Here is a 27,111-nt window from a genome sequence, read left to right as displayed (position 1 = left end):
CGGGTCAATGAGCGGAATCATACCTTTCAGTAGTATGCATGAAGCCCGGCCCATCTGATTACGTTTTCCGGTCTGGTCGCACAACTTTGTTGTTGAAGACCTGGTACGATCCAAAATAGGGGCAGGTGTGACGTCTCCACCGCGCATTCATGAAACATTTTGGAATGCCCAGGAGGGAAATCGGATTCCATATAGTTATATCAGAATTTAATAACAGAACGCCCCGTTTACGGGGCGGAAAAGGCATGACTATGGATCTCGTTTTACAATCACGCACAGTAACACCCCATATCATTCTGGTGGTACAGTCCGCTAGCCACCTTCTCGCCTCCCCGCCTCCCTTCATCCTTTCCCGCGCGAAAAAAACACAGTCCGGCGCGCGCCTTCCCTGTAGGCTCCCGGATGAGGCCATTATAAAGATTCCCGCCTCGCGCACACATCATCTGCTACCCGGCAGTTTGGCTTCTTGTTTTTATTTTAATCAGTGTGCATACGCACCCTTGATTGTTTTTATATCAGTTTGCCAGAGGTCCACATTGGAAGTGCCTAGTGAATCAGAGCCAGTCAGCCATGCCGGCCAAGACAGTCCCGTCCCCCTGTCTGCCCGAGGACGTCCGGAAGCGGTAAGGGCGCCTCTCGCGAGCATCTTGTCTGTTGGCAGTCCGCGCGCTGGTGTTGGGGCAGGAGGCAGGAGGTGTAGGAGTTGCCGCTTGTTGCCTGTCCTCGCGCATCTCTACTGCAGAGCCATGGAGCGGCGTTCGCCACCCACCTGTTTGCTGTATCACTCGCCTCTCCTGAGACACAAAACCAATTGTTGGTGGGTCCAAAAGTGGAGACCGGGGATCTAGACAGGATGCTGCCTCTTAAACGTGTGAGCTGTCACACAGGTCAGACGCTGCGCTAGAAGCGAACAGCTCAAAACTTTACACTTGCATAAAGAAATAAGTTTCTTGAGCCCGCCCCTGGCGTCGACGAGGCTGTAAGGGCACAGTGGTTGTTGGCACTGTACTTTAAGATGTAAGATTTGTTCCCATTGAAAAGGACTTGGTATGTGGGTGGCGACATGTCTTGACAGCCCCTCTAGTTTAACAAACCCCATCTCTTAAATGGCCACGCTGGGTCTACAAGTTTATCCCATAACCGTCAACTTTAGGGAGCCGTGGGCGGCGACGGGGTTTAGAGTAACAGAACAACATTTTCCCATTTAACCTGTTTTGCAGGCAAGCACTCTTTAAGTACAATGGTAACATTCCATTTTATGTTAACTATCAGTAGTGTTGGTATATACGTTGCAATGAGCTGCATGCTATTAAGGTAACGTGTTTTCTGTCTCGAATAGTAACGGATTGTCAGTTGTCTCTGTTGAAGGACTTCATGAAGTAAACCCAAATGAGGTACCAGCAGTGGTTTCCGCATCTTGGAGCGCTGTCAAGTTGGCGTCGCTCGTGGCGTGTTGTGGGTTAAGTTAATGTCATTCTTCATAGAGGCGGATCTTCGGGTTGTTATGCATTGTGGACAGTTGCGTGGTCTGGACAGTTGGATCATTTGGAAATGTAGTTTTGGCCTAGACATGTTAACGTTCTGGGGCGATAGACTTGCTCGATGGGAAGAGGATCAGTTTGGCCACTGTATACGTACTTCTGGGACAGCTGACTCGTGCTACCCCAATAGTTAATGAGTGGGCACTATGTATCAGAAGGTTACTCTCGTTAAAGGTGCTTGTGAAGTCTGGGACGTCTCCAGCAGAAATTAGGCATAGTTGACGGATAATTGGTTTTGGAGCTGTTAATGGGCTCTGGGGGAAGTTAAGGTTTCGTACGCTCGACGAACCCTTGCATCAGTTCATCGTGTAAAGGGAACTTGAGTAAATGGAAACATTATTTATTTTTTGGTAAAGTGGAGTTGTAATAGGACAGTCGCATTGAGTTTTAAAAACATGATTTTGTCCTGCCGCCCAAGTGTTTAGGCACTGTGCAGAGGGGTTTTATGCGTGCTACTAGTTGGCCCTTACTAATTCTCATTGATAACTATGTGAATGGGCTAATGTTGATTTCAAAGTGTGCTTACTATTAGTGTAATTGTAAATAGTTCTCAATCTATGTATTTGCTGTGAAGCAATCTGATGGCAGGTTCTGGTATCGGTGCTAATCTAAAGTTAAAAGATTGCGACTCAGAATTGTTGCAGATTTTCATGCATTTATTATGCTCCTTTTTAAGTCTCACTTCAGTGCTTCGCTGTGTTTCATAGGCTTGTCTACAATGCATAGCAGTGTTGAGTCGCCACCTTGCTCATGTACGTTTTCACTGCTCCTGATCTTGTTGGCTTTCTGCCCTACTCTTGTTTATCTCGTATCGAACCACTGCTTACTTGCCATAGTTCTGGTTGGATGACTTGTATACATCCCCTGTGGATGTCGGGGAATTGTTTAGGTATTGCCTGAACGTATAAGCCTCTAGTTGTACCATACCTAAAACGTACAATAATCTTGTCCATTGGCTGCCTTTACCGTTTCTATCACGTGCTTGTTTCTTATTCAATGGGTTGCTTGCCTTTGGTTCTTACTCCGACAGAGCAACACCACTTTACCATCTTGACTGGTTGACTTGTACCCTTCCAGTGCTTGCATTTAGAGGACTACTTTATTTGATTCATCACTTCATGTGCATATGTTCTTTCTTTCGCTCTCGGGCGAGGCTTCCCCCTCCTAGCTGGTCTGTAGAAGCACAACAACCTGTATATTTTTGCCAGGGTATGACTAAAGGGTATATACTTAGAGTTTTTGTTTTATCGCTTGCCTGGCACATATTGCTCAGGCCTTAGCAAGCAGTGGGCATTTGAGACCGGGTGTACTTGGCATAACTGAAAATGAGATGTCTGCTTAGCCAGTGGGGCACTTTGAAAAACATGAGCCCAGCATGTGTGCTTTTGTACAGCACTCGTGCCGAGTTCACATATTTCAAGGCGCTCTCATGACGTCATTAGCACATATGAGTCTTGAAATACGTGAGCTCAGGATGTGCTCTGTACAAAAGTTTTATTCTATACAGCGCTCACGTGTGCTAATGACTTAGCATATGAGAACATCTTGAAATACGTGAGTGCAAGATGTGCTTGGACAAAAGTTTCCTTTGGTACAGCGCCCATCCTGACCGTTCATATTTCAAGGCGCTCTTACATGTGTTAATTGCTTCATAAACATTTGAGGCTCCTAGTGTTTGCATTGAGCCTAAAGGCTGGATCTGAATGTCGGGATTCAGCTACGAGGCAGAATGCGAACACAAAACAGCACCACATGGATGGCAGTGGGCATGAGGTGAGCCCTCTGGTCGGAGTCGGGCTTACCTGCAGGCTGCACTGGCTGGCGCACAGCGTGGTGGAGAATAATACAAAAAGAAAAAAGAGAACTTACTTGCCGCCTCAGTTGGCTTCTGCTTCAGATGCACAGACTCCCGTGTAGCAATCCAGGGGCTGCTCTCATGCTGTGAATGTGATAACCAGCATCAGATAAGCGCCGGGATTGGGCGGAGTGCGCACTGGCTTTACGCTCCCACAGGCACTGGGATCCTGTGATTGGAGAACAGAGCCTGGAGAGATCTTGTTGTGTATGTCGGTTTGTCCTTCCTAAAACAGCCAGACTGTTGTGCACACTTGCAGTGCCCACAACTCCTCCAGCTTGCTGCTGTCAGAATTGCACCGGCCTAGACACGGGCTCGCGCTGTCTTGAACAATAAAATAATTAAACTGCTTTATCATTTTATTTTGCTTGTTATCAGCTGGCTCTGGCAGTGAGGTGACTCTGCTGGATGTCTCTTCTGCCTGAGGTACATAGAGCTGCTTCCTGGACTACTGTACAGGGCCACATAGTTGGCCCATGTCTCACTTCTGTATCCTTTGGGGCTTGGCGAGCATTCTCATTTTCATTCAGGAACTTTGTTTAAATGAAGTTTAAACTAGTTGAAAAGTAAACCATAGCTTTGTGGAGATTGAAAATGCTGAATTCAGTGTAGTTTTGAGATTACTCAAGATGTTTGCTTTTGCTCCAGCATGTTGTAATATTTTTTCTTTAAGTGCTTGCCAAACAAGCATTGGCAAACCCAGTAGCTTGGCACTTATAAAAGGCAACACCGGACTTCTTTGCCAGTGTTTGTTTTAGCAAAGCCAACACAAGATGGACAGAACTCAAACTTTTCAGACACCCACCACAGACACAGATCTGGGTTGAATCCACCATTGTTCTTTAGCGCACTTCGCTGCCCCAGTTCAGACCCAGCCACATGCAAAATCAATCTTGACCCTGTTCCTGATGGGAACAGCCCAGCCTAAACTACCAAGTCAAGTCTTCCCTTGACTGGAAACAAGCATCCTGAGACCGGTTTCAGGTTAACCCCTCCTCATCAGCCAGGCCAGCATTAATCCAGTGGCAAAGTCAGCAAGGGTATTGCATCCAGGCATTCCCTGTCAACTTATAGCACACAAGGAAGGTTTTAGCAATTCATTGGGGGCATGACTTTCCCTGCTATCCTCTGATCCTACATATGTGTATATGTATATGTGTAGGGTAAGAGGATAGCAGGGAGTCATGTCCCCAATGAATTGCTAAAACCTTCCTTGTGTGATATGTATGTGTATATTTTTTATGTACTTATAACAGTTCTGTGCAGGCCTGACAGATGTATGTTACTGGGCTGCTCACTTGTATCTTTTAGCACACCATCAGAGTGCGTACTCTGTCTTAATTTATGATCCACCCTCTTTGCACAGTAAATTGACTGCTGACAGCACCCAGAGGCTATTTTGGGTTGACTTTGATTACACTATGGAAGAAACATTTTAAGGCGGTTGTCTGTGCATGTATGGCAGCTATCCTGGAATGATATTCATTGAATGAAAGTGCAGCAGTAAAATGCTTGCGTTTTTTTTACGCTTAACAGGGCTATCTATTCTTACGGCTCTTTTTACTCTGGTCTCCTTATCTTATTGAAGAGTCCTTCATACTGGTGACTTATCTTTCGCTTAAGCAACACAAACTGCTTTTTTCGTTTTGTTACAAAGCTGCTTTGTTTATTAGCTGGATATCTTACTTCCCTCTTGCCTCTAAACAATTAAACAATTGGTTTACGGATGTTACCTTTAAAAATACAGAAATGGTAATAGCTGGGTTAGTGGCTACTTTCAGATCCTTTAATATTTGAGGAATATAGTTTTGCAATAAGCTCAAATCTTAAATTGAGACAAATTATCTAGTGAGCAGATCTAATTGTCCTTTAACTTTTATTTGGCATCCCATACTTTTAGGTAATGTTTAGAACTGTTGACTCTTGATGGAATTTGTGTAAATAAATGCTGGCTCTATCCTTAAGGTTATGGTCCAGGTCCAGGCAACTTGAAGTCCTGATTAAGGCTCTAACTTGAAGCTCTTTTCCTTACTAAGGGTATTAACTATTCATAACTTTATAGCCAGTGTTGTATTTTAGTAATTGGTTGTCCAATTACGTTCTTGATACCTTTCAGTTTTTATTGCATGTTTCTGGATTAATTTGTGTACTTTATGCATGTCTGAGACATTTTGATTTGACACATATCCATTTCAGTTGCCGCTAAAGGATTCTTTGTTTTTTTTTAAGGCAAAAGTTGATATGTACACTTTTCTTTTTTCCTTATCCACTTTTGTGAATGGTGAAAGAAGAATGGGAGTAAGGGAGTCATGATTACTTGTGAAAAATCAACACCATTCTGGGGGCGAAGGGGAAGATAGTGGGACTAGGGACTCGGGCAGTGTGAAGGGCTGTGCTGATAGAAGTAGACAAAGTGGAAGTACCAGTAAAGAAGACTTGAAAAGTAAAGGGACCTAGAAGAGGGCATCAAATACATGCAAAGTGTGTGATGGATTGCTCGAGAATTGAAACGGATTACAAATTCAATTTTAATGTTCCCACAGACTTGAAGACCTGGAGAAAGATGGAGATGGACGGACAGAGAAGGTATTATCTTTCTGCATATCAATCAACACAAATTCGAATCCTTTCTAATCTACACAATGAAGGGTGCAAGTAACATTGTAGTTTTGAAACTAATCCTTAAGTAAATTCTTTATGTAGTGGCTCAGCTTCTTATTCTCCGACACAAAAGCGCAGTGTTCTGCATTTTGTCCAAACGCTATTAGGGTTGTACACAAAATGTGAATTTATGAGGAAGGGACACTGCACCAGAGTACTGATGGGTGGATGTTTGAGTGAAGCTCTTAAATTGACCCGGACTGTTTCCTTCCAAAGGAATGCCTGAAAGAGAAGCTTAACCTGCTGCACAGCTTTCTGGAGGACGCTGCAAAGGATCGGCTAAGTGATTTGGAGACTAAACTGAATAAAGAGGAGTTGTCGGAGGTAATGTTTGGTGATATTTCTAGATATTAGTGCAAATGTAAACACACTTTTGTGCCAATATGTAACTCCAAAACTTCCTTTTGGAGTAGTTAATACGGCTTGTTTCAAGGGACAATTGGTATTTTATATAAGTGAGCCTATAGCTTGTAAGCTGTGGAGGGGTATTGTGCCCTAAAAGTGAATGCTCATCGAAGTAAGTTAATTTGACCGTTTGTTTTCATGTTGAAATGGGTACGTAGGGGATCAGAAAGTATTGCATCTATTATGCCAGTGATAAAATGAGAATTTCTACACCTCTGAACAGGAACGCTACCTGTCCAAAGTAAGGGCACTGCTCTGCAAAGAACTCAACCTAGAAAACGGAGACACCCTGCACACAGTGAAAACAAATGGCTGTTCAGAAAATGGGGCCTCTGCAAGTGACGAGGAATCTGGCAAAAATGGTCATGAGGCAGAGGATGGTGCAGTGGAGATGGAGGAGGCGGTGTCATCAGGGTCCAAAAAAAGCAAAGCAAGGAAGAGTAAATCCAGTTCCGAGAATAAAAGTAATGTAACATTGCATATACCTTACTATTTAATCAAACCTTTAGTGTGTTAACCGCAGCAGTGAACCTTACTGTTACTACTTCCCTCCCATTGTTGTTGTGCAAACACCTATCACATAGCTTCATAAACATTTTGGTCTGTACTGAATACAGGGTCTTTTGTAAAATTAGTGCCTTTACAGAAAATGCTTTCATGTTGGAAAAATGTTTAAAGGTTAAAAGTTAAAGCTAAAAATGGTATGTTTGTTCTTTGCATTCTGCGTTAATGTAGAAAGTATATGCACCTAGTCTTTGTATTTTTTTTAAACCGTCTTTAAAATGGCTCAAGCACAATATTTCACAAACATTTCTGTGGCCTTTCTATGTTTGAAGTTTCAAGTAGTGCTGACTTGTTCTTCGAGTTTCAAATTAAGGCAGAAGTGGATAGAACCATAATTTCATTTTGATTTCATCCCATTCAGTCTTTTACATTAAAGCCATTCCCTTTAAACAGTTTGCTATGCTTCTCAGCCTGCACTTTTATCAGTGCTTCTTTAACACACACTGCAAGTGGCCGTGGCATTCTTTGGGTGGTCATTAGAAACCTCCTTATTTACAGATTCCTTGTGGAATGACAACTTGATTTAGCATACTTAAAACAATTCTATACAACTTTTCTGAGTTACTCGTGACCTTGCCGTAAAATACAAATTGTAGACCTGCTCCAAAGGTGAAGATGGCCACCCAGACTAAAACCAGTTTCTTTCAGCACACTTCATTTGGGAGAGTGATTTAGATCTACTCACTTTAAGAAAGTTGTCTTTGTCCAAAAGTAGTGGTCTGTGCAACTTGAAGAGTAAAGATGCTAGCTCTTCAAGAGCTTTCTAAGAATGTCTGTATACAGGTTCCGATTTAAGCAGCATTTACTTGTTCGCTATAGCTATATGTGATCCAAATTGATTATTTGTCAGCTTTGTTACTTGTGTTAACAAGTATATGTCCGTAAGATGGAACTTTGATTTGGCTCTTTTGTGTATTGGGGCTCACTAGTGTAGTGCTTTGTTCAGACTTCTGATTTTAACTATGAAACTGTCTTCTTTCACCAGAGTCTCCAAGCAGTTCACGGAAGTCAAGAAGCAGCAGCACTGGGAAACAGCCAACCATTTTATCAATGTTTTCTAAAGGGTCAGTATGTAATGACAGTAATTATTTAAACTTTGTTCAAACTGGGGTTGGACCTCTGCATCATCCTACGTCTCGCATGTTTTTAATTATAAAAATATCTATGCCTTGGCTGAAATTCACCCTGGTTTTTTGGGGGAGTCACCTGAAACCGTGGTTATTTATTTACCAATCTTTTTGATCTAGTCACATTTTTATCATTCTTTAGATATCATATATAAAAGGTAACATGACCCATTAACACATCCTAATAACAGCTAATGCATTCATGACAAATACTTGAAACCTTTTTAACTTCTTTACATTAGTTGACTGTGACCATACTGCTTTCAAAACATTCTATCCAACACAATGTTCAATTTATATACAGGATTAAAATAAAACCAGGGACAGCCAGCCTTGAGCTTTTCTCAAGGAAGTACTTATTAGATCTTTCTTTTTGGAGAGACACTCTTGTGCTTCTGCAACCACCTGGGGGTTTGTTTCAGACAATATTTTGTTGGGGCACCTTTCTCAGTCATTTAATTGCCCACTTATAGACTGAGTCTTTAAACTTTTTTTGAGGAAAAATACTCGTTTCAACTTCTAATTTGAGGTCTCTTCAGGACCAAGGCCAGTTTTGTACTTTAGTAATCGGCACTGTTTAACTTGTGTTCTTATGAATGTTACTGCTTCTACTAGGTTTGCTTGGGTTGAACTTTCAGTCGCTTACCGTTTTCTTTACTGAACGCTTTGTTATAAATCATTTGAAGGCTTTTACCGCCATTGCGCTTTCTCCGGAAAGAACATAGTTTATGTTCAATATTGTCCCAAATGAATTCTATATTTTTGAGGGTAATTCGAGGTGTCGTGCTTCATTTGGAGGGAAGCGTTCGATAGTGGTTTAGCATGACTAGAGTGTCTGTGCCCCATTTTAAGAAGCACTGAAATGCTACAATGTTTCGTGGTTCAGCAATGTATCACTTCGTAGGAGGCCACAAGCCACCTTGTGTTTGGAACAAAAGCTGTTTGGTGACCTTAATTTAGTTGCTTAAACATTGCTACCATACCCAATTTTGTTAATGTACAATGCATTTGACTTAAAGTAAATCCTAAGAATTCAAAATGTTATAGATAGTTGAAGGTTATGCTGTTACACTTACATTTTGCTGCTGAAACTTGTAAATGTCTTCCGCACCATGACTTACTCGTTCACTCCTCTAACGACTTGGACTTGAGCTCTTTTCTAACTTAATTGACTGTTTGCCTCTTCTCCCCTCTTAGATCGAATAAACGTAAGTCTGAAGACACAAACGGAGATGTGAAGCTAGAAACTGAGACCAAAATGGAGGAAGAGGTGGAATTGGTTGAAAAGGTATTATACATTGACTGCAGAGAAGTGCTTAACTTTTTTTTCTTCGTTTTTCAGGAACTTTCTTTCAATGACTAAAAAACTTGCGTTTGAAAAGGGGCTCCATATTTTGCCAATTAGCTTCCTCAAATAAAATGCTTGCAAAAAAAATCTGAAAGTTGCATCTTTGAGCTAGTTGTCTAAGCATACACTTATCAAATCAACTAAATTGTCTTTTCGACCTTCCAAAGGCAGATCATGAAAGATACACATGATAAAAACAAACTACATAGTAAACGCACATGTTAAATAAGAAATGGAGTTCCAAGTATCGTGTAGATTCATTTTTACAAGAAAAATGAATTGTTTTACACTGAAATTGTCAGTGCAAGAGTTCTGAATCCAGGGGCATCAACAGGGTGCCTAATGAATAAAAATTGAAAGAAATAACATACACTTAAAGGAATGCAAGGTCAATGATTTTTTTAAGTGAGAAGCATTTTTATCAAAACAGCAAACTCCTTCTTTTAGCTAAAGTGCTCTTCAGAAAACTACCACCTTCATGGCAGACATTACAATTGTTAAGTTGCAGTAAATAGAAGAGGGACTCTTTGCATCTGCGCAGTACCGGTAATAACTTCCTAGTAAATGGCAGGTAACATTGACAGAAGACTAAATTTAAAATGGTTTGACTAGATTGCTCATCACCTGGACAAATGGCAACCGTGCCAGAGGAGTACTGTCCTATGGCTAAGCATATCGACCAGCTAAAGGAACCTAGCCTAAATCTTGCCAACAGTGTTCTTGTATAAACGTTGGTCACGTATAGTAAATACGGAGCAATTGTTCGAGTCGCTTGGATAATACAATCTCAGACTGGGTGTTTTGCCACTTCCATTAGTTCCCTAGTAATTTGTTTGTGCTTGCGAAAACTCTGACTTTTTTTTTTTGGGAATGCACTCTGGGTGCTTAAACAAACCCAGCCAAGTGCAGAGAAGCAATTTTTAATATTTGTAACCGTGGAATGGCCAAGGCACAGTTTAGACCGTCTAATGACAGCCCGATTGAATTAATCTTCTTTGTTGGACAAAATTGAGCACCTGAGAGCCAGGGGGGGGAACATTGATTGTCTCTTGGACATACTCCATACCTAGCTCCAAGTGTAGGGAGAAATGCAGGGATGAGAGGAACACCTTATAACTGGCATCAGAATCTATTCTCTATCTGCATCGCATTTGCATCCCTACAACCCCAGGTACCCAATCCATACGTTAACATTGGCAGACAGTTTCGATTGTATATCTCTAGTATAGGAGCAATTGGCCTTTAACCAATAAACCTAGCAAGCGAGGAAGTAGTGTCTACAGCTTGAGTGTATCTGAATATTCAGTTTTTAATACAGGTAGGCCAGGTATATCCTTCGAACTCTATGCCTAAATGGGGAAAGAAACCAACCTCTATCTAGGAGTTTGCCACACATCAAATTTAAATGAATTAAGAAAATCATTAACTTAACTGTTCATTGTGTGCGAAATCCTGCAGATTCACGTTAAAGGTATACTTGATCAAGAGATAAAGGAGCTGTCCTGTCAGTTTTTAACTAGTTATGCTAATTTCATCCTAATTTTACTTTGATTTACTTAAGTTTGAAGATGCTTTTAATACGCTGTTGACCACTTTGTGCCTTCTGTCCTGTTTTAGGAAGAACAAGAAGAAAAGAGAATTAAAATTGATGTCCCCAAAAAGGAGGGGTAAGACTGCTTTTTTTTTTTTTCCCTTTTGTAAGATATGGCTCAGATACTAATAACTTGAGGAAGCAGTGTACTTTTTTGGACTGCAAATGTTGATGCAATCATTGATCCATTGGTTTGTTCATCAGTATCTCCTAGGCTAAGCATATGTTGGAAGTGTCCTAACCAGTTTTATAGAATCCAAGGAGATGGTCCTGAGGGAGGGGCTGTCAGGTAATGGCAGTGCTTCATTTGAGCTGGTGGTTGCCAGTGGGCTTCACTGCACTAGTTTTTGGGGACCAGAACGTATTTTTCGACACCCAACATTTACCGAGAGCAAGAGGGAAAATGAGGAAGGGAGAAAGAGGGCAAAGCCATCACGAAAGAAGTCTGGAACCTGTAAGAATGCGGATAAGGCTAATAGTCCAATAGAGACATGAGGTGGATTCCGGACTTTGTATTCAGCATGCCGGTTGTGGGCTTCTGAACAAAGCTTTGGGCCCCAGCCCATATACTTCTACAAATTAAACACTGGGTCATGCTCCATTAATTTGTACAGGACTAAAGTGGAACATGTAGTGCATAAACATTTTATATGCTTTTTCTTCTAGTTGCAACCATCGGTCACCAGTGATATTGGTGGTAGGGGGATTAAAAAGCTTTTTAGCCTGTTGAATTGCTGAGAGTAGTTTCCTTTATCTGGGGGGTGATATTTAATTAACATAACTTTATTCATTCTTCGTCCTCTTTAGAGCCTCAACCGATGAACCTGTTAAGGTGAAAAGTGCACAAGCACCCAAGGTATGAACTTTTGTAACTTGCTGTATGTAATGTGTGGCCTGTGATTTTGCTGTAGAACATGACTGTCAATTTGCCTAACAAATTCAGTTTATAGTGAAGGCAGTAAACCTTTTTTTAAACTAGTTTTGCTACTTAGAGGCTGTGAATCCCGCTCTGGTGTGATGCATTTGACTGCTGCAGCATGTTGCCAGCCAAGACCAAGCTGCCCCTTTACAAGTTGGTCCGGTTAGCCAGCTTAATATTCCGATGCGCATTTTCCTAATAAACCTGCCTGTACTATATTTCACAAGTCTCATCAGCCAGATCCTTAACATAAACTGTTGTATGGCCCCTTACCAAAGATGTTTTTGCTCTTTGGGAAAAAAGGGGTAGTTTCCATGCTGCACAATGCATGGGCACTTAACTTTTATTTTCCAATTCATACATTTAGTAGTACCCATTAAACTTCATCCGATTCTAAAGCTTTGTTCCCTTGGTACTAGTTTTAAATTATCTTCCTGTAGACTCTACCTCCCAAATGTACCGACTGCAGGCAGTACTTGGATGATCCGGACCTCAAGTTCTTTCAAGGAGACCCTGATGACGCGGTAAGCATTTTAGCAAAACCATTCCTAGTGGTTTTTGAGATTATAGTTAATGCCACAACACTGCATTATTTGATGAAGGATGTTTTAACTTCTGTAAACTATATATTCCATCAGTACAATAAGTGAACTTAAAAGACGTTGAAGTAAAGTTGTGGTATTTGTGCTTGTTGGGTGCCTCAGATTATTGCGATGGCCCAGGCTAGCCAGTTTTCCAGACTTGCATTTAGCAATGTAATCACTGCTTTTGTTTCAGCTGGACGAGCCAGAGATGTTGACTGATGAACGCCTGTCCCTCTTTGATGCCAATGAGGATGGATTTGAAAGCTACGACGATCTCCCTCAGCATAAAGTGACTTCGTTCAGGTGATAAGGGCAGCGCTCATATTACCTTGGTTTGCTGTTGTCGTTGTGGTGGTCAAACCTATTATGAGCTTTTAACTCTTACGCAAGTGTTACTCTTTTGCTTGGAATTGTTTTAGCAGAATGGTTCTCTCTTGCTGTAAGATTGAATTAGCTTTTAACTTGGGTTACCCTTTGGAACTTGTATGCATTTGTTTTTGAAGGCTGTCTCCTGCTACTTGCTGCACTACTTTCTAGCCACATTGTAGACCTTCACACAACCAATAGGAATGTTTGTCTTTTATTTACCTTGTATTATCTTGCATTGCCAGCTACACTTGCAGGTTTGTGAAGCAGCAGTTTGGGTTTGAGGATTTAAAGTGGGTTTGTATCTGCATGTGGGTGCAGTATCCTTACACGGCCACCATCAGCACTTGGATGTAAGCAGCTACTATTCAAATGAATAGACCACTGTTAGTTTAAACCTGCATAGTTTAATTGAAGTGCCTGTTAAACCAATCTGATTAGAGTGACTTACCCTGACATCTCCACATTGCAGAAACGTTACATTCGACACCTGGATGTTTCACTTGGATGCATGAATGAAATTACTTTTTTTTCTTGACCATAAATAGCTGTTGTATTTTGAGCTGTAGTTTTTGGCTTGGAGTATGTTGCTTCGATTAACATTCCATGCCCATCTTGTATGCCACGTTTTCTTTATTTATTTTTTTATTTATTTTTCATAAACTTAAGCTGTTCCATCACTGGAGTCCTGATTATCTCCTACTGCACTTATCCAGCAAAATGTTTACGGCCCAGCTTCAGACGGTCGTTATGTTTATTATTTCATGTTAGTCTTGGATTGGTCTGTGCCAACCATCCCAAGGAACCTGCTTTTGCAATTAACTGGATGTCTCTCGTCCCTTCTGCTGTGCTGTGAATGTGTGAAGAATAGGACAACCTACCAGAATCGGGCAAGACCCTGCCCTAAAGCTCAAATCGTTAAGCACTTGGCCGTTTTAAAATGCTCAGCATTAGTGCTGTCTGTAAAATGCTCAGCATTAGTGCTGTTTGTAATCGCCTACGTTGATTTTAAACCCAAATCCGAAGCAACTAGCTTCCAAACCCACGTTGTCTATAGGCAATATTCATTAGGTAATAGCAGTCGCAGCTGGTGACATTTGAAAGTAGTGGGGCGAAAAATTACTGTCATACTAAAATTAATGAATTGCGGGCACTCAATACCAGACAATCTGTCTAGCGGTACTGGGCTCAGCACGCAGCTATGCCAGTGAACACCAACGTTGCCCTGTAACATCCCCTCTTTCCCGCATGCTGCAAGCCATCTACATGTTCCCCATTCACCTCAGGTCTGTTGCGCAGCTGCTATGGCGGAAGTCTGAGCCCCTCCTCACAATGCCGAACCCTGTTCAACCAGGCAGCCGTAGAGGTGGAGTGCCCTCCCCTTTCCGTATGGGTCACAAACTTCCCCCCTCATCCACAATATCTTACAGACTCCCCCTCCAGCCACCCTCAAGGAAAACCAAACAAAGCGGACTGTTACAAATATCAAGTGGGCAAATTGACAAAAAATAAGGGAAATAGGCAATACATGCAGTCGCAGCCGGTATTGCGGGGGAGGGGGGGGTTGGAAATGGGGTCGCACTTGAGGGGATGAGGCGGGAGGGGTTTGGAAACAACAAATATATTTAAAATAAAAATAGTAAACTTGTCGTCTGTAGAGACTCCGTCCCGACTCTTGCCGTCCTGGGTCAAGTCCTGCAGGCAGCACGTCATCAGGAAGGCGGCGCGGCAGGCAGCCTCCCTCTCCACCGCCGCAGGTTGATTAGTGTGGCCGGCTGCCCCAGGCTACTTAAAATTCTCTCTGTATGCTGCAGCAGCATACAGTCAGGGACTGGGTGCATTACTCGAGGGCAGGGGGAGTGGCTTTCCCACTGTTAATACTGTCTGTTTGGGCGGCCTCAGGCTGCCAAAACAGTCAGTATTAACAGTGGGCAAGCCACTCCTACAAACCACTCCTCCTGCCCCGAGTAAACCTCTAAACCAGGAAGTTCTGCTTTCTCGACATGCGAGAAGGCAGAAACAAAGGTAGTTATATTAACAGCAATAACTACACTACCATTTGTTTCTGCCTTCTCGCACGGCAAGAAAGCGGGGGGAAGGGGGTCGGGGGCGTCCAAACGCCCCATGGTTAATAGCAGTGCAAAACCTCCCATCTGAGCCAGAAGGCCTCTGATCAGACCACGTGTTACTTTTTTTTTTCGTGGCAGGTAGACCTTGCCTCACTCGGATTGGCAGCTTTTATCCTACACCTTTAAAGAGCCGACCGGGGATTACTGTACTTGGATCCTGCGTTTTTCAGCGTAACTTAAAACTGTTCTAAATGGAAGTATTAGTAGTGTGAAACAGCCTTTACTTTAATTTTTTGTTTCTCCATGCGAAACATATATAGAACAATCTGTGACAGGCTTGAGACAGCAGAAAAAGGAAGTGAGTCATAGAAACAGAAATTCAGCACTCTTACCTATACTCCATTTGCTTATATGAAGTGAAGCATAGGAACCGGTTAATGTCTACATCAATGCATTGGGATAAGTGAGGCAGTCATTTGTATTCCTCCATGGGGCACAGACTGTCTGTCCCCTGCATCATGTATAAAAGGAGGCTCACTCGACCCCAGTCTTGGTTTGCTGGTATTTATGTTTACAATGGAAATTCCCTGGCTACTTGGGGTGAACTGTTGTGCTTATTTTCATGTTTGGCACTGGTCTGGGATATTGCATGGTTACCAGTGGATGAGTAACTCTTTCCTCCATCACTTTTCTGGTTCTTGTACTTTGTTTCACAGTTGCCTTTATTTCTGCATGCCCTTTCCATAACTCGTGTTTGCCTCCTGGCATTTTAGCACTGACCTCAGACAGTGCGCACAATCCTGCCATGAGCTATCCAATCTTGCCTACTGAAACTATATATTTTTATTTCAGCATTTACGATAAAAAGGGTCATTTGTGTACTTTCGACTCTGGCCTCATTGAGAAGAACGTGGAACTGTACTTCAGTGGGGTAGTAAAACCAATTTATGACGACAGCCCTTGTCTGGATGGTAAGCTTCCTCTGCTCCTCTTATGACCTGGTAGGGAATGGTGCCCTTTATTGTATTTCTTGTTTCTGTGCTATAAGGGGATTTAGTTTGATCGAGTAGGGAATGGCTGCATTTACCTTGTTCTTGTCCCCGTGCTAGTGTGGGGTTTAGTATAAATCAGTCCATTTTTAGGTCTCGTCTGAACCTATGCGCTTGCACAATGCTCCGACGAGATTATAGTAAGGGGAAAATTACAGTACAAAAACGGCGGATTAGACACTTCATGTGATCTATGCACGTGCACAACGCCAGCCACGTCACACACCACCATTTGTCTGTGCCTCGCATCCGACTTCAAAGGCTGCTGCTCCCCCTCTCTTCCCCATCCCCCCCCCCCCCCCCCCCCCCCCAGTTGAGAGCTTGTCTCCGCCTGCTCTCCCTTGTGCTTGCATCTTCCTTCCATGGCCCTGGGTTTTTTCAGTGTTCTCCCATTCAGTGCCTTCTCGACACCGTAGTACTTGATTGCTGTCCAAGCCCCACACTTGCTGCCTCTATCATTATACACACACTCCCTGTGTTTTCCTGTTTCCCCTTGCTTTTTCCCGGCTCCATCATTCTGTGTTTTGATAAACTGAACGCGCTTTTTAGCACTCAACCCTGCATGTTCTTAGCTTCAGTCTGTGCTGCTGCACCACCACATCACTCGGGGGCACCACCACCATATTAATCGGGGACAAATGTTTAAGCTGTTGCCTTGTGCAACAGTGGGTACTAATTGATAACTCTATCCGATTGGGTGTTCTAGAATTGTGTATAGAATGCATTAGATATTGGGATAGCGTATGGCATAGTTGGTTATATGCTATGGTTTATTGGTTGATAAGAGGAGTTGTGGAGGGGATTTATTCTGTAGTAAATTGCAAGGGATTCGGCCAAGAAGAGACTGGTCAAAGGGGAATGTGAGACTGTAGTTGACTCCTGGCTGAAAAGGCTTTTATGGCTCATCCTCTTACTGTTTCCACAGGTGGCGTCAGAGCAAAAAAGCTGGGTCCCATAAATGCCTGGTGGGTTACTGGTTTTGACGGAGGTGAAAGGGCGCTAATTGGCTTTACAACAGGTAAGACTTTTTTGTTGAAGTTCTGCTCCATTGTGTGCACCTGCTGGTCCTACTGGAGGTGTACAGGGGTGCTGCAGTAATGCAGAAGTGTTTCATTTGCACTGCTTCTTGAATAGTGCATTAATTTGAGCCTACCTTTGTTTCCGTTGGTGCTTGTTTCTTTTGGGTAAACAAATGGCTATCCACACAACCGCAGCAGTTTTGAGAGCCTACATATAGAGGAGATAGTAGTCTCTCTTTAAGAACAGCAGATTTAATGAAATATGTTAATCAAAACCCAGCTTGGGTGTATCTTAGTAAGCAATTCTGACCATTTGTGATTTCCATTAGATTAGGGGTGGTTTCCTCAAACACAATCCTTAATTGAGAGGGGGTGGGGAGTGATTGGTGTAATTGCTTAAATTAAATTCCGCCCATGTAACTTCTTGGTCCCCTTTTATTTTTCATCACTTTTTTGCCCACTAGTGTAATCCTTACTGATCAGCCATATCCAGATCAGTCTTGGCCCCACTCTGCATCATTACGTCAAGACCAGAGGATTTGCAAACCTGTAGTGTTTATCCTATTCAGTTGGAATCCTGTCATGAATATTGGGGGTTGGATTTTTATCCTTGTATACTAAATAGTCCGTAAGTGTGAAAGTACTCTGGTTGCTTGCAGCTCAAGCCTTGCAGAGATGAGTATTTTTATCGCAGTACTCTAAATGGTAGTGACCTATTTTTCGATTGTGCCTCTTGCATATTACCTGAATGTTTTAAACTGGATGTTGAATATCCCCATTACATTTTCCTCTACACAATTTGTAGCATTTGCTGACTACATCCTAATGGACCCAAGTGAAGAGTACGCTCCCATCTTTGCGTTGATGCAAGAAAAGATTTACATGAGCAAGATAGTCGTGGAGTTCTTGCAGATTAATCCTGATGCCACATACGAGGACTTGCTAAACAGAGTTGAAGTGAGTACTCCTGCATGTTTTAGAGTGCTGTATTGCTCCACTAACAATTATGACACAGGACATAGGCAGTACTAGGTGTGACCCCAACTTCCAGGAGCTGTCGAGCACTCTTTATGGGTCTGAAATCTGAGCCGTTCCTCCCCACTGCTCTTCTGTGCCATGCGTTACAACTCCTGTTTAAGTCTGTGTATACATATTGTCACTACATGTAACAGATGCACACACACATTGGTGCAGCACTACCAGGTGCCACATTTTATTTTTATGTAGCTTACAGCAAACATTGGCTAAACTACCATGAGGCAGCAGTCAGCAGCACGTGTCTCAAATTGGTATGCTTTTTAGACCACTGTTTTTAGGTCTCGTGGCGTTAACCGCGGTCTCGCCAGAGACCTTTTGTCAGCGACACAGCTTTCCAGAAGACAGGAGCTGGCTGCGCGCATCTTGAAGAAGGCGATTGGAGAGGGCCACGCGCGTGAGCTGTGGCCATCTCCTGTCTCCTGGGAAGCTACAACACACGCTTGCGCACCCACACACAGACCCCCCCCCCTCCCCCCCATGCACGCACACAGATACCCCCTGTCCCCCACAACTAAAGGGCCACTTACCGCCACTCCGGGCTTCTTCAGCCTCCGTGGGGCTCTCCCTCAGGCATGGGAGCCCCACGTCACCACCCCTCATCTGGGCAGCTACTCTGTGGGCACGGGCTTCAGAAGACTGAAGTCCCGCCCGCCCCATGACAGGTTTCAGTTTCACTCAAGTCTTGAAGCTTTCTTCAATGCTTGTTGGTACTGGCAGCGGCAGGTTGGAAACTGAGCTGCAGGCTTCTTGCGTGTGCACAGCTTTGTTCCAGTGGCGCACGAGCCTCGACTAAACTTGTGATCGAGGCGCCTTATCGTAGAAGTCCGGGTTTGTCTGCTGCGATCCCAAGCTTCACCATGCTGACTGCTAGAGCCCTGCTGCTGTGCCTGGCTTGTGCCGCTGCTCCGATTCGAGGTAAGGGCCAACCTTTTGTTGTGGGCAAACATGTGGCCAGATCGCAGCACATCTAGGAGCCAGATGCGAGTGCCTGATATATTCTGTAAGACATAGAAGAAAGACCGATATAGGGACATGGGCGCGGGCTATTCCTGGACGGAGTACTGGAGCTGATACAATTCGTTTTAATGTTCTTGTTTGTGCCGGTCGTGCGTGAGGGAAGCGCAGATGTTATTTCGGGCATGGAGTTGTGCTTGGAAAGTGGGCGCTACTATTTCTGTAGTCTCGTAGAGGAACCGAAGAGAGCGACCCACACAGTCCCCGACTTCACCTGGCCCGTTCACGGGGGAGGCGGGAACACCCTCCAGGCCTTCCCTGCTGGTTTCCGTCAGGGGTGACTGCATAGTCCTTCCTGTGGTGCACTCCTATTTTTTTTCCCTTGGTGTATTAGGCCTTGTGATGAAATGCCTTTATGAGGAGTCAGATGTCCAATAGTTATGTGACCTCTGGACAGGGTTCCTCTCTCTTCCGTCCATCTTGGTTCCTGCTGGAGACCTCCCAGGAGCATGACTGGGAACAACTACCTGCTTGGTTATAGATTCACACATTTGCAGATATCCCAGGCAATTTCGGGAGTACTGTTTTGCAAGCTTTAACAGTTGGAGCTTTCAGGGAGTACTCGCAACCGTAAGCAGCCCCCCGTTCCTTGTTTCTTGAAGCTCCGTGTGCCTGCTGCTACTAATCTCGGTGAGTTGCGGAAAGAGCTGCTAGAGGTACCAGCAGCATCCCCATGCTTTCAAACTTGGCCTGAGACTTCCAGAGCTCCAGTCCACCTCACAGGATAAAAGGCCAGGCCGGGTGCAGGGACTCATTTCAAAACTGGGCCGACTGAGCACGGAGGTTTTCCGACAGTGCAGTGAGTCTGCCTTGTGTCATCTTAATATATCCCGAGAGGTCTGTGCCTCAGAATCCTGCTGCGGATGGGTGAGCGCCATGTCAGACTCAGGCAAGATTTTACTAGCCCCTGAAGAACCTAAGACTCTTGAGAAATGGTCACTTTTTTGATAGTTCACAGGTCTGTTTTTTAAAATGCCAGTGGGTTGGGTCCGTGTGAATAACAGCTGTGAGCCCCGTGCATGAGGTGTATCATCAGAGCTGTGTGCATAATAACTGCAACAGCCCCGTGCGTGAGGTGCATCATCAGAGCTGTGTGAATAATAACTGCGTCGGCCCTGTGCCTGAGGTGCATCATCCACATTGCTCATGTCGTCCAAATTCCTGCACTCTACCACACTGCTTTCAAGAATAGCATACTCTTGTGCACTCTCACTGCTCACCAATTCAAAGTTTGCTAAACATTTTATGCAACGCATTCATACACAATGCCAATAACTCAAACTTTAATGCTGCGAGACCTACTGCATTGTAAATGCTTGTCTCGGATTAGCAGAAAGAAGCGTTTCAGCGCAGTTTTGGCATTGTCTAGGGAATTACTGCAGAGCAGAATCTGGGTGGGTGAGGTCTGCTGAATATTGCAAAAGATGAAAGTTTGTCACTTCGCTGGCTTATAGAGTGGCAGAGAATCTCAGTTGGGCAATGTGGTCCCAATTGTACAGCCCTAGAACCAACCATTTGCTTTATTGGGAGAGCCCTATAGATGGTTGGTGCTTTCTACGGTTGAAGAATTAGTTGTCATAGTTTCTCAGAAGGCACTTTCTTTGGGGCAGGGTGGAACTTTGCATACAATCTCTTCTATTCTTCCCCCCCCCCCCCCACACACACACTCTCATATGGCCCTCTTGATTTCACACTTGTCGTTTGGGTCTTTTCTACTGGGGCATGTTGAATATTAGACTAATTGATTCTAGGGAACACAGCTGTTAAAGTGTTCACGTCTGATAAAATGAACAAATATACTTGATGATTCACTTTACTGCAACTAGTATATATGGCATATAAAGTAACCACTTAGAATCTTCAGACAAATGCCACACTGTAGCACCTGTTCTGCAAGGGGGACCATGACACTCGCTTCAGTTCTGGCTACAGTTACTTTAATACCATTCCACTTATACTTATTTTTAATTGGTTACAAATGTAGGGTTCAGTGAACCTTAAATGTAACTTCAGGTTGACCAGATTTTTGCTTTGTTGCGCCTTGTAGACTTAAATCCATTTTTTTGTTTTCAGACCACTGTCCCACCTTCTGGGTTGAACTTCAATCGTTTCACTGAAGACTCTTTGCTACGGCATGCTCAGTTTGTGGTGGAGCAAGTAGAGAGCTACGATGAAGCCGGAGACAACGATGAGCCGCCAATCATAGTCACGCCATGTATGAGAGACTTGATCAAACTGGCTGGAGTCACGTTGGGCAAGAGGTATGCGTAGGTCTCTTCCTCAGTGTATTACCTAGTAAGGTTTAGTGCCAAGAAAATTGTATTTGTGTTCTAAATAAGACTGCTAGTTTCATCCTGGTGGACTTGCTGCAATAACTAATGGGTGTAACTTTATTACTAGGCGAGCTGCACGAAGACAGGCCATTCGGCATCCTACAAAGATTGTGAAAGACAAGGGTCCCACCAAAGCCACTACTACTTTCCTTGTGTACCAGATCTTTGACACTTTCTTCTCTGAACAAATTGAAAAGGATGCAGACAAAGAGAATGCTACCAAACGCAGACGTTGTGGTGTGTGCGAGGTAATATCTGCTTTTGCTTTGGTAACTACACTTGTTGTGTTTAAGCATTCTTTGGCGCTAAACTTCAAGGAATGTACACCAAGGAATCTTAACCTCTATAGCATGGCTTTGTCCAATTCGCGACTAATTGTGACATTTTACCACTTGAGCGACTTATAATACAATTCTCACCTTCACATTAATAAAAATTTGACACCATCTTAATCGAGGCCCTTGCTTTTTCTCACCCGCTCCAAGGCACATGGTATTTGAGGTCAGTGTAGACAAATGGCATTTGTTATGACTTAGCTTTTGTGGGCTTTTGTTTGAACTGTTACAACCAATTAGGCCCTATGTTTGAAGGGGGACTAAAATGCTCTTAAGTAATTTTGACCATTGAGAGCTGCTGCAGCCAGAAGAAATATCAAAAGCAATGTTCATAGGTTAACTTGTAAATTAACCCAAATCAGTTTTCATAATGGCTCAGCAGACCTTCATTAAATGAGTTGGATGCACAAGACCTGTTTATTTGGAAACTGGCACTTATTTTAGCCTAACGTGTACTCCGTCACAGCTATTCAGCCTTACAGGCGATAGACTTTATTGATTAGAACATCAATGGCACAAGCCAGTATTAAAGTGGTGCAATCAGTGCAGTTGGTATTGATTAGTTCATTTATTCTACCCTTGTGTAGAATTGAACAGGGTTTTCTTCAGGGCAGGTAAATTGAGCTGCCTAGAGGAGGTGCCACTATCAAAGTCTGCGATTGGGAGGTCTCTACTTTTAATGGGTTGCAGAACTAGTTTCTTATAAAGAGCCTCCAGTCTAAGTGCTGCTGCATCTGACCACTCTGTACATATTTGAGCTGTTTATTTTTGGAAAAAGGTCAGTGCCACAATCACCTCTTAATGCTTGCACCGCCTTCTGAGAACGGTCACCAAATTCACATTAACAAAATGATTAATCTTGCCTTGAAGATTGAGTAACGGTGACCAGGCAAAAATGTGCCTAAAATGATGGGTACTCAGACCGTGTGCAACTTTAACTCTTTGAAAATTTCTCTAGTGACAAATTACTGATTTTTGAATGCTGACTTTCCTAATGCAATAGTTTCCTTGTGCGATTTTGTTTTGCTGATGCCCTGTTCTGCATGGGTTAATAGGCTGGCTCGCATTTGACTACACTCTTGGGTAGTGAGCCTTTCGAGGAATTCCAAGTGGTGTATGTGCATAACCACCAAAACGAATCAGTTTGCAGCATTTCATATTGCTGCCGAGCCCCATAACCAGCTGGTGACTACCATGGCAGAAGTTGCTAACCATGCTAAATTTAGATTTTCTGTTTTACTCTTTATTTAATATTTATTCAACTGGCTGTAAGGGAGCTGTGGTGAGACGTGCTTAATTTTCTTTGTGACTCCTTTTTTTTCCTGACTTGTGCCCCCTCTTATAGGTATGTCAGCAACCAGACTGTGGGAAATGTAAAGCATGTCAGGATATGATCAAGTTTGGCGGTGGTGGTCGTAGTAAGCAGGCCTGCAATCAAAGAAGGTAATATTGTATTTTAAGATCATTTGATGCAATGATAACTAACTCAGCGATGTGGATTCATACCTCAGGATCTTTTTGCTACATCAAACTTCACCAATAACTATGGTGTTTGTTCTTACTGTAGCCAATGAGCTGGTGTGCATTTTGTCCTGTTGTATGTTGACCAACGTTTGCAGTTATGGCAGTCTAATTGCAAATCATCATTCCATTGAGGGATGCCTTGAACAGTCGTGGTGGGATTTTTCTAGTTCTGCTGCAGGAGCCTTGTGGGGTTTTTCGTTCAATAAACAGACTTGTGCATTGAAACTAGTTTCTATTCTGAGTACGTAGGCAAGAGGTGCATTTTACTGATACACTCCACTAATTGAAGTGTGTTTTTGTTTTCGGACTTCAAAAGATGTCCGAATCTTGCTATCAAAGAAGCGGAGGACGATGAGGAGGTAGATGATACTATACCAGAAATGCCTTCACCAAAGAAAATTCTTCAGGCCAAGAAGAAAAAACAGAGCATCAACCGCATCTCATGGGTTGGAGACTGCATAAAGGTAATTCCATGAAGTCTTTATTTCACATACTTTTCCCCTTATTGAGAGTGGCTTTAAACAGCTAAGCTTTAATTGTATGTGGGTCCTAATATATCCATATCTCACAGGTGTTTTATATGATGTGGATTTGACCGTGTATTTTCTGGTTCATGCCTCTGACCTGCCTCCATGCTTGTCTTTTATGCTGCATTCTTCACTAGCCTTTCCTTTAGGGAAGCAACTAACTATTTTGGCAAGACTAAGTGAGCATTCTAGTGACATTCCCCCAAAAATGTTGATTTTTGGGGGGGCGGGGGCACAGCGTGTCATTGGATGTAGTTTGAGTTTTTTTCCTTCTATGTTAGAATATCAGTGTACTTATGTTCGAGGCATGTGGGCTGCTGAATTCATATCTGTGCATAGATCGCCGCCTAGTGTTGGGTCCGATGATTGCACTTTGTTGTCCTGGAAGAGTCTTCAAAGTATCACGAGATAGGTGACTCCTCCCCTGGACTACAGTGGGCATGGGCATCTTCTCCATCCTCGGATTGTTTTTTTTTTTTTCCACCATTGGGTTAGGATGTTATTCCTACACCAACTTCAGAATCGAAACACAACTTTCGACAGTATTGTTCTCGCTCGGTACCTCTTGACTCGATAAAGCTTTCCATCTCGAACCGGTCGACGACGTGGGCCGTTGACCCTTTTTGACACTGTGGGCCTGCTGTCGATGGAAAGAAGCCAGTTTAAAAGATGCCCACTATGCCACTCCAAGTTCCCGCATACTGGCAAGCATCAAGTATGCAACAAGTGCCTTTCTCCAGACCATAAGGAAGAAACCTGCCCAGTTTCGGTCGGAGAAAACATACAGAATCGACGGGCCGCCAGGCAAGAAATGCAGCGACAGGCACCGGAACCAGACAACATCTTCGATGACCAAGAACTTCAAGAAGCTCCAGATTTGGAGCTAGAGTCACTGTCGGACTACTCTGACTCCGATGACGAGATCCCACGGGGCAAATCGGGAGTACACTGCCCTGACACCGATTACCCCGTTACCGAAGGCTCCAGTCGAGTCATCGCCAAAAGGCCTTAGCCAAGATCCAAAAACATTCCCCAGGCCCGCCATCTGGTTCTGCTCTGAAATCAAAACTGAAACCTTCTGACACTCCTGGCCCAAGTACCGCAATCCCAAAGAAGGTTCCAGAGCCTAAAGGTCGTGGACCAAAGGCCGTCAACCCCAAGAAAAATGTACAGCCCAAAGGCGTCGATCCAAAGAACGCCGTGCAGCCTAAAGGAGTCTACCCCAAAAAAAACATCGAGCCGAAGGGCGCCGACCCGAAACAGGCCGTCTAGCCCAAAAAGGACGCCAAGCCAAAGGGCGCCGACACAAAAAAGGACGTCGACCCGAAAAGGCCGGCTGTGCCAAAAGGCACCGAACCAAAGGTCACCGACAGGAAGGGTGCCATATCGAAGCCTACAATCCGGCCGGAGAAGGCTATTGACCCGAAGACTAGTGCTCCAAATACCAGTCGATCCTAAAGACCATTGACTCTGAAAAGGACAATCAACCAAAAAGGACAATCAACCAAAAAAGCCTGTCTAGTACTAACGCGTCGAGCACAAAAAACGCGTTGAACCGAAAGACCCGGTCGACTCAAACACTCGCCGACCCGAAAAAAGGGACCGAGCCGAAGAAAAGCACTAAGGCACCAAAAGTCGTCTAAGCAGAAGGTGTCAACCCAAAGTACCAACCAAGAACAGTGGAGGAAGAACTCTTCCATCCCGATCCAGCAGACGACCAGGTAAAAATATATATTAATCCAGAGACTGGTAAAGTAACAATCATGCACAGGAAGAAGAGGCCACTGGACACCAACTCTCGTTCCCCTATTCCACTAAAAAAGACTTTGGGACTTCTCCATCTAGACCCTTCATTCCATTCTATCCCATTATGCCTACTACTCCATTTCCTTCTTACACTCCTTCTCACTATGGGGACAATGAGGGGAACTCTGGGTAGGATCCTCAGCCTGATTATGATTATCCACAGGATCCTGAGCCACAAAATGAACCATGGGAGGAGCAAACTGACCCTTATAACACCCATCCCATCCATGATGTCTCATCTTATCCAACTAAGCCTTCACCTACTGATGACACCATTGTCTTCAACCAATTAATAGACGGGGCAGCACAGTACCACAATGTAGATATGCATAATTACCCTGTAGAGGAAGACTCCTTATTTGACACCTTCCCTACTTCAGAAAAAAGTGTCAGAACACTTCCTATGCTGAGGGGAGTGTTAAAACATGCACCTGACATATTTAAGGATACAGCCAGGGCACGGGTAATCAATCCCAGAATCAAGAAAGTTTAGAGCACCCCCTACAGACCCTACCTACATCAAAGGGCAAATACCATTAGACTCACTAGTAGTGGCTAATGCATGAAAAAGGGCTAACTCACAGACAACGGGGAGCCCCTCCCCGATAAGGAATCCAAGATACTAGAAGCCTCCGGTAAAAGGGTAGCAGCACAGGCATCCAATTCATGGAGAATTGCCAATACACAAGCTCTGCTAGCTCGTTAGCACACTACAACCAGCTTGAAAGCTTAATGCAACACCTACCTGAGCCTTTTAAAGCCCAAGCTGATGACCTCATACAAGAGGGAAAGTTCATCACAAACTCCTCCATCAAAGGTGCGCTTGATGCAGTAGGCACCGCAGCCAGTTCTATAAACACTAGTGTTTTACTAAGGCGACATGCATGGCTGCATATTTCAGGCTTTAAGAACGAGGTACAGGCCACCATCCTTAATCAGCCAGTCAACCAAGACTTCCTTTTTGGCACTGCTGTCCACACTATTTTAGATAAAATGAAGGATACAGAAACAGCAGTCAATGGGAGCATTGCAGTTTCAGCAACACAGAAGTTCCTTTCGTTGCTCCTCGTACAGGTCAGCTACACGAGGCAATACATCCCAAACGTCATCATACAAAGGCAACACACAAAGTTCCTTTACCAAAAACTCCAACAGAGGTTATCTGGGGAACAATAATAAGGGAAGAGGACTTTAAGGCAATAACACCAGAGCCTCCACTGCCACAAAACAGTGACTTCATCACGCTACCTCCGGACCACCTAACACCGGTCTGAGGCAGGCTCCAACAATTCCTACCTGTCTGGAACGCAATTGCCACTGACAGGTTGGTGAGACAAATTATCCAGTATGATTATTGCCTGGAACTCACTTCTACCCCCTAAACCTACCACCCAGACATCGTCCTATAGCCAAAGAACATATCACCCTGCTACAAA

At 43.7% G+C, this 27,111-nt stretch overlaps 1 protein-coding gene across 1 annotated transcript in view; it reads left to right on the top strand.

Moving 5' to 3' along the window:
- Window positions 1-344: 344 nt before the first annotated feature.
- Window positions 345-27,111, top strand: part of DNMT1 (DNA methyltransferase 1) — an 83,977-nt gene continuing 57,210 nt past the window's right edge. Inside the window, exons 1-17 of the mRNA XM_086959078.1 lie at window positions 345-623; window positions 5,940-5,982; window positions 6,274-6,381; window positions 6,686-6,926; window positions 8,012-8,090; window positions 9,351-9,441; window positions 11,119-11,168; window positions 11,900-11,948; window positions 12,452-12,535; window positions 12,789-12,898; window positions 15,883-16,001; window positions 17,005-17,097; window positions 17,904-18,055; window positions 21,224-21,411; window positions 21,551-21,731; window positions 23,164-23,261; window positions 23,659-23,806. Coding sequence (XP_086815204.1) covers window positions 571-623; window positions 5,940-5,982; window positions 6,274-6,381; window positions 6,686-6,926; window positions 8,012-8,090; window positions 9,351-9,441; window positions 11,119-11,168; window positions 11,900-11,948; window positions 12,452-12,535; window positions 12,789-12,898; window positions 15,883-16,001; window positions 17,005-17,097; window positions 17,904-18,055; window positions 21,224-21,411; window positions 21,551-21,731; window positions 23,164-23,261; window positions 23,659-23,806 — 1,887 coding nt within the window. The 5' untranslated portion in view covers window positions 345-570. The remainder of the gene's footprint in view (window positions 624-5,939; window positions 5,983-6,273; window positions 6,382-6,685; window positions 6,927-8,011; window positions 8,091-9,350; window positions 9,442-11,118; window positions 11,169-11,899; window positions 11,949-12,451; window positions 12,536-12,788; window positions 12,899-15,882; window positions 16,002-17,004; window positions 17,098-17,903; window positions 18,056-21,223; window positions 21,412-21,550; window positions 21,732-23,163; window positions 23,262-23,658; window positions 23,807-27,111) is intronic.

Source organism: Lissotriton vulgaris, chromosome 1_1, assembly GCF_964263255.1.
Source record: "Lissotriton vulgaris chromosome 1_1, aLisVul1.2, whole genome shotgun sequence".
In the NCBI taxonomy this organism is placed as follows: Eukaryota; Metazoa; Chordata; class Amphibia; order Caudata; family Salamandridae; genus Lissotriton; species Lissotriton vulgaris.
Note: the sequence above shows the minus strand (reverse complement) of the source record. Positions and strands in the feature narration are given on the sequence as shown.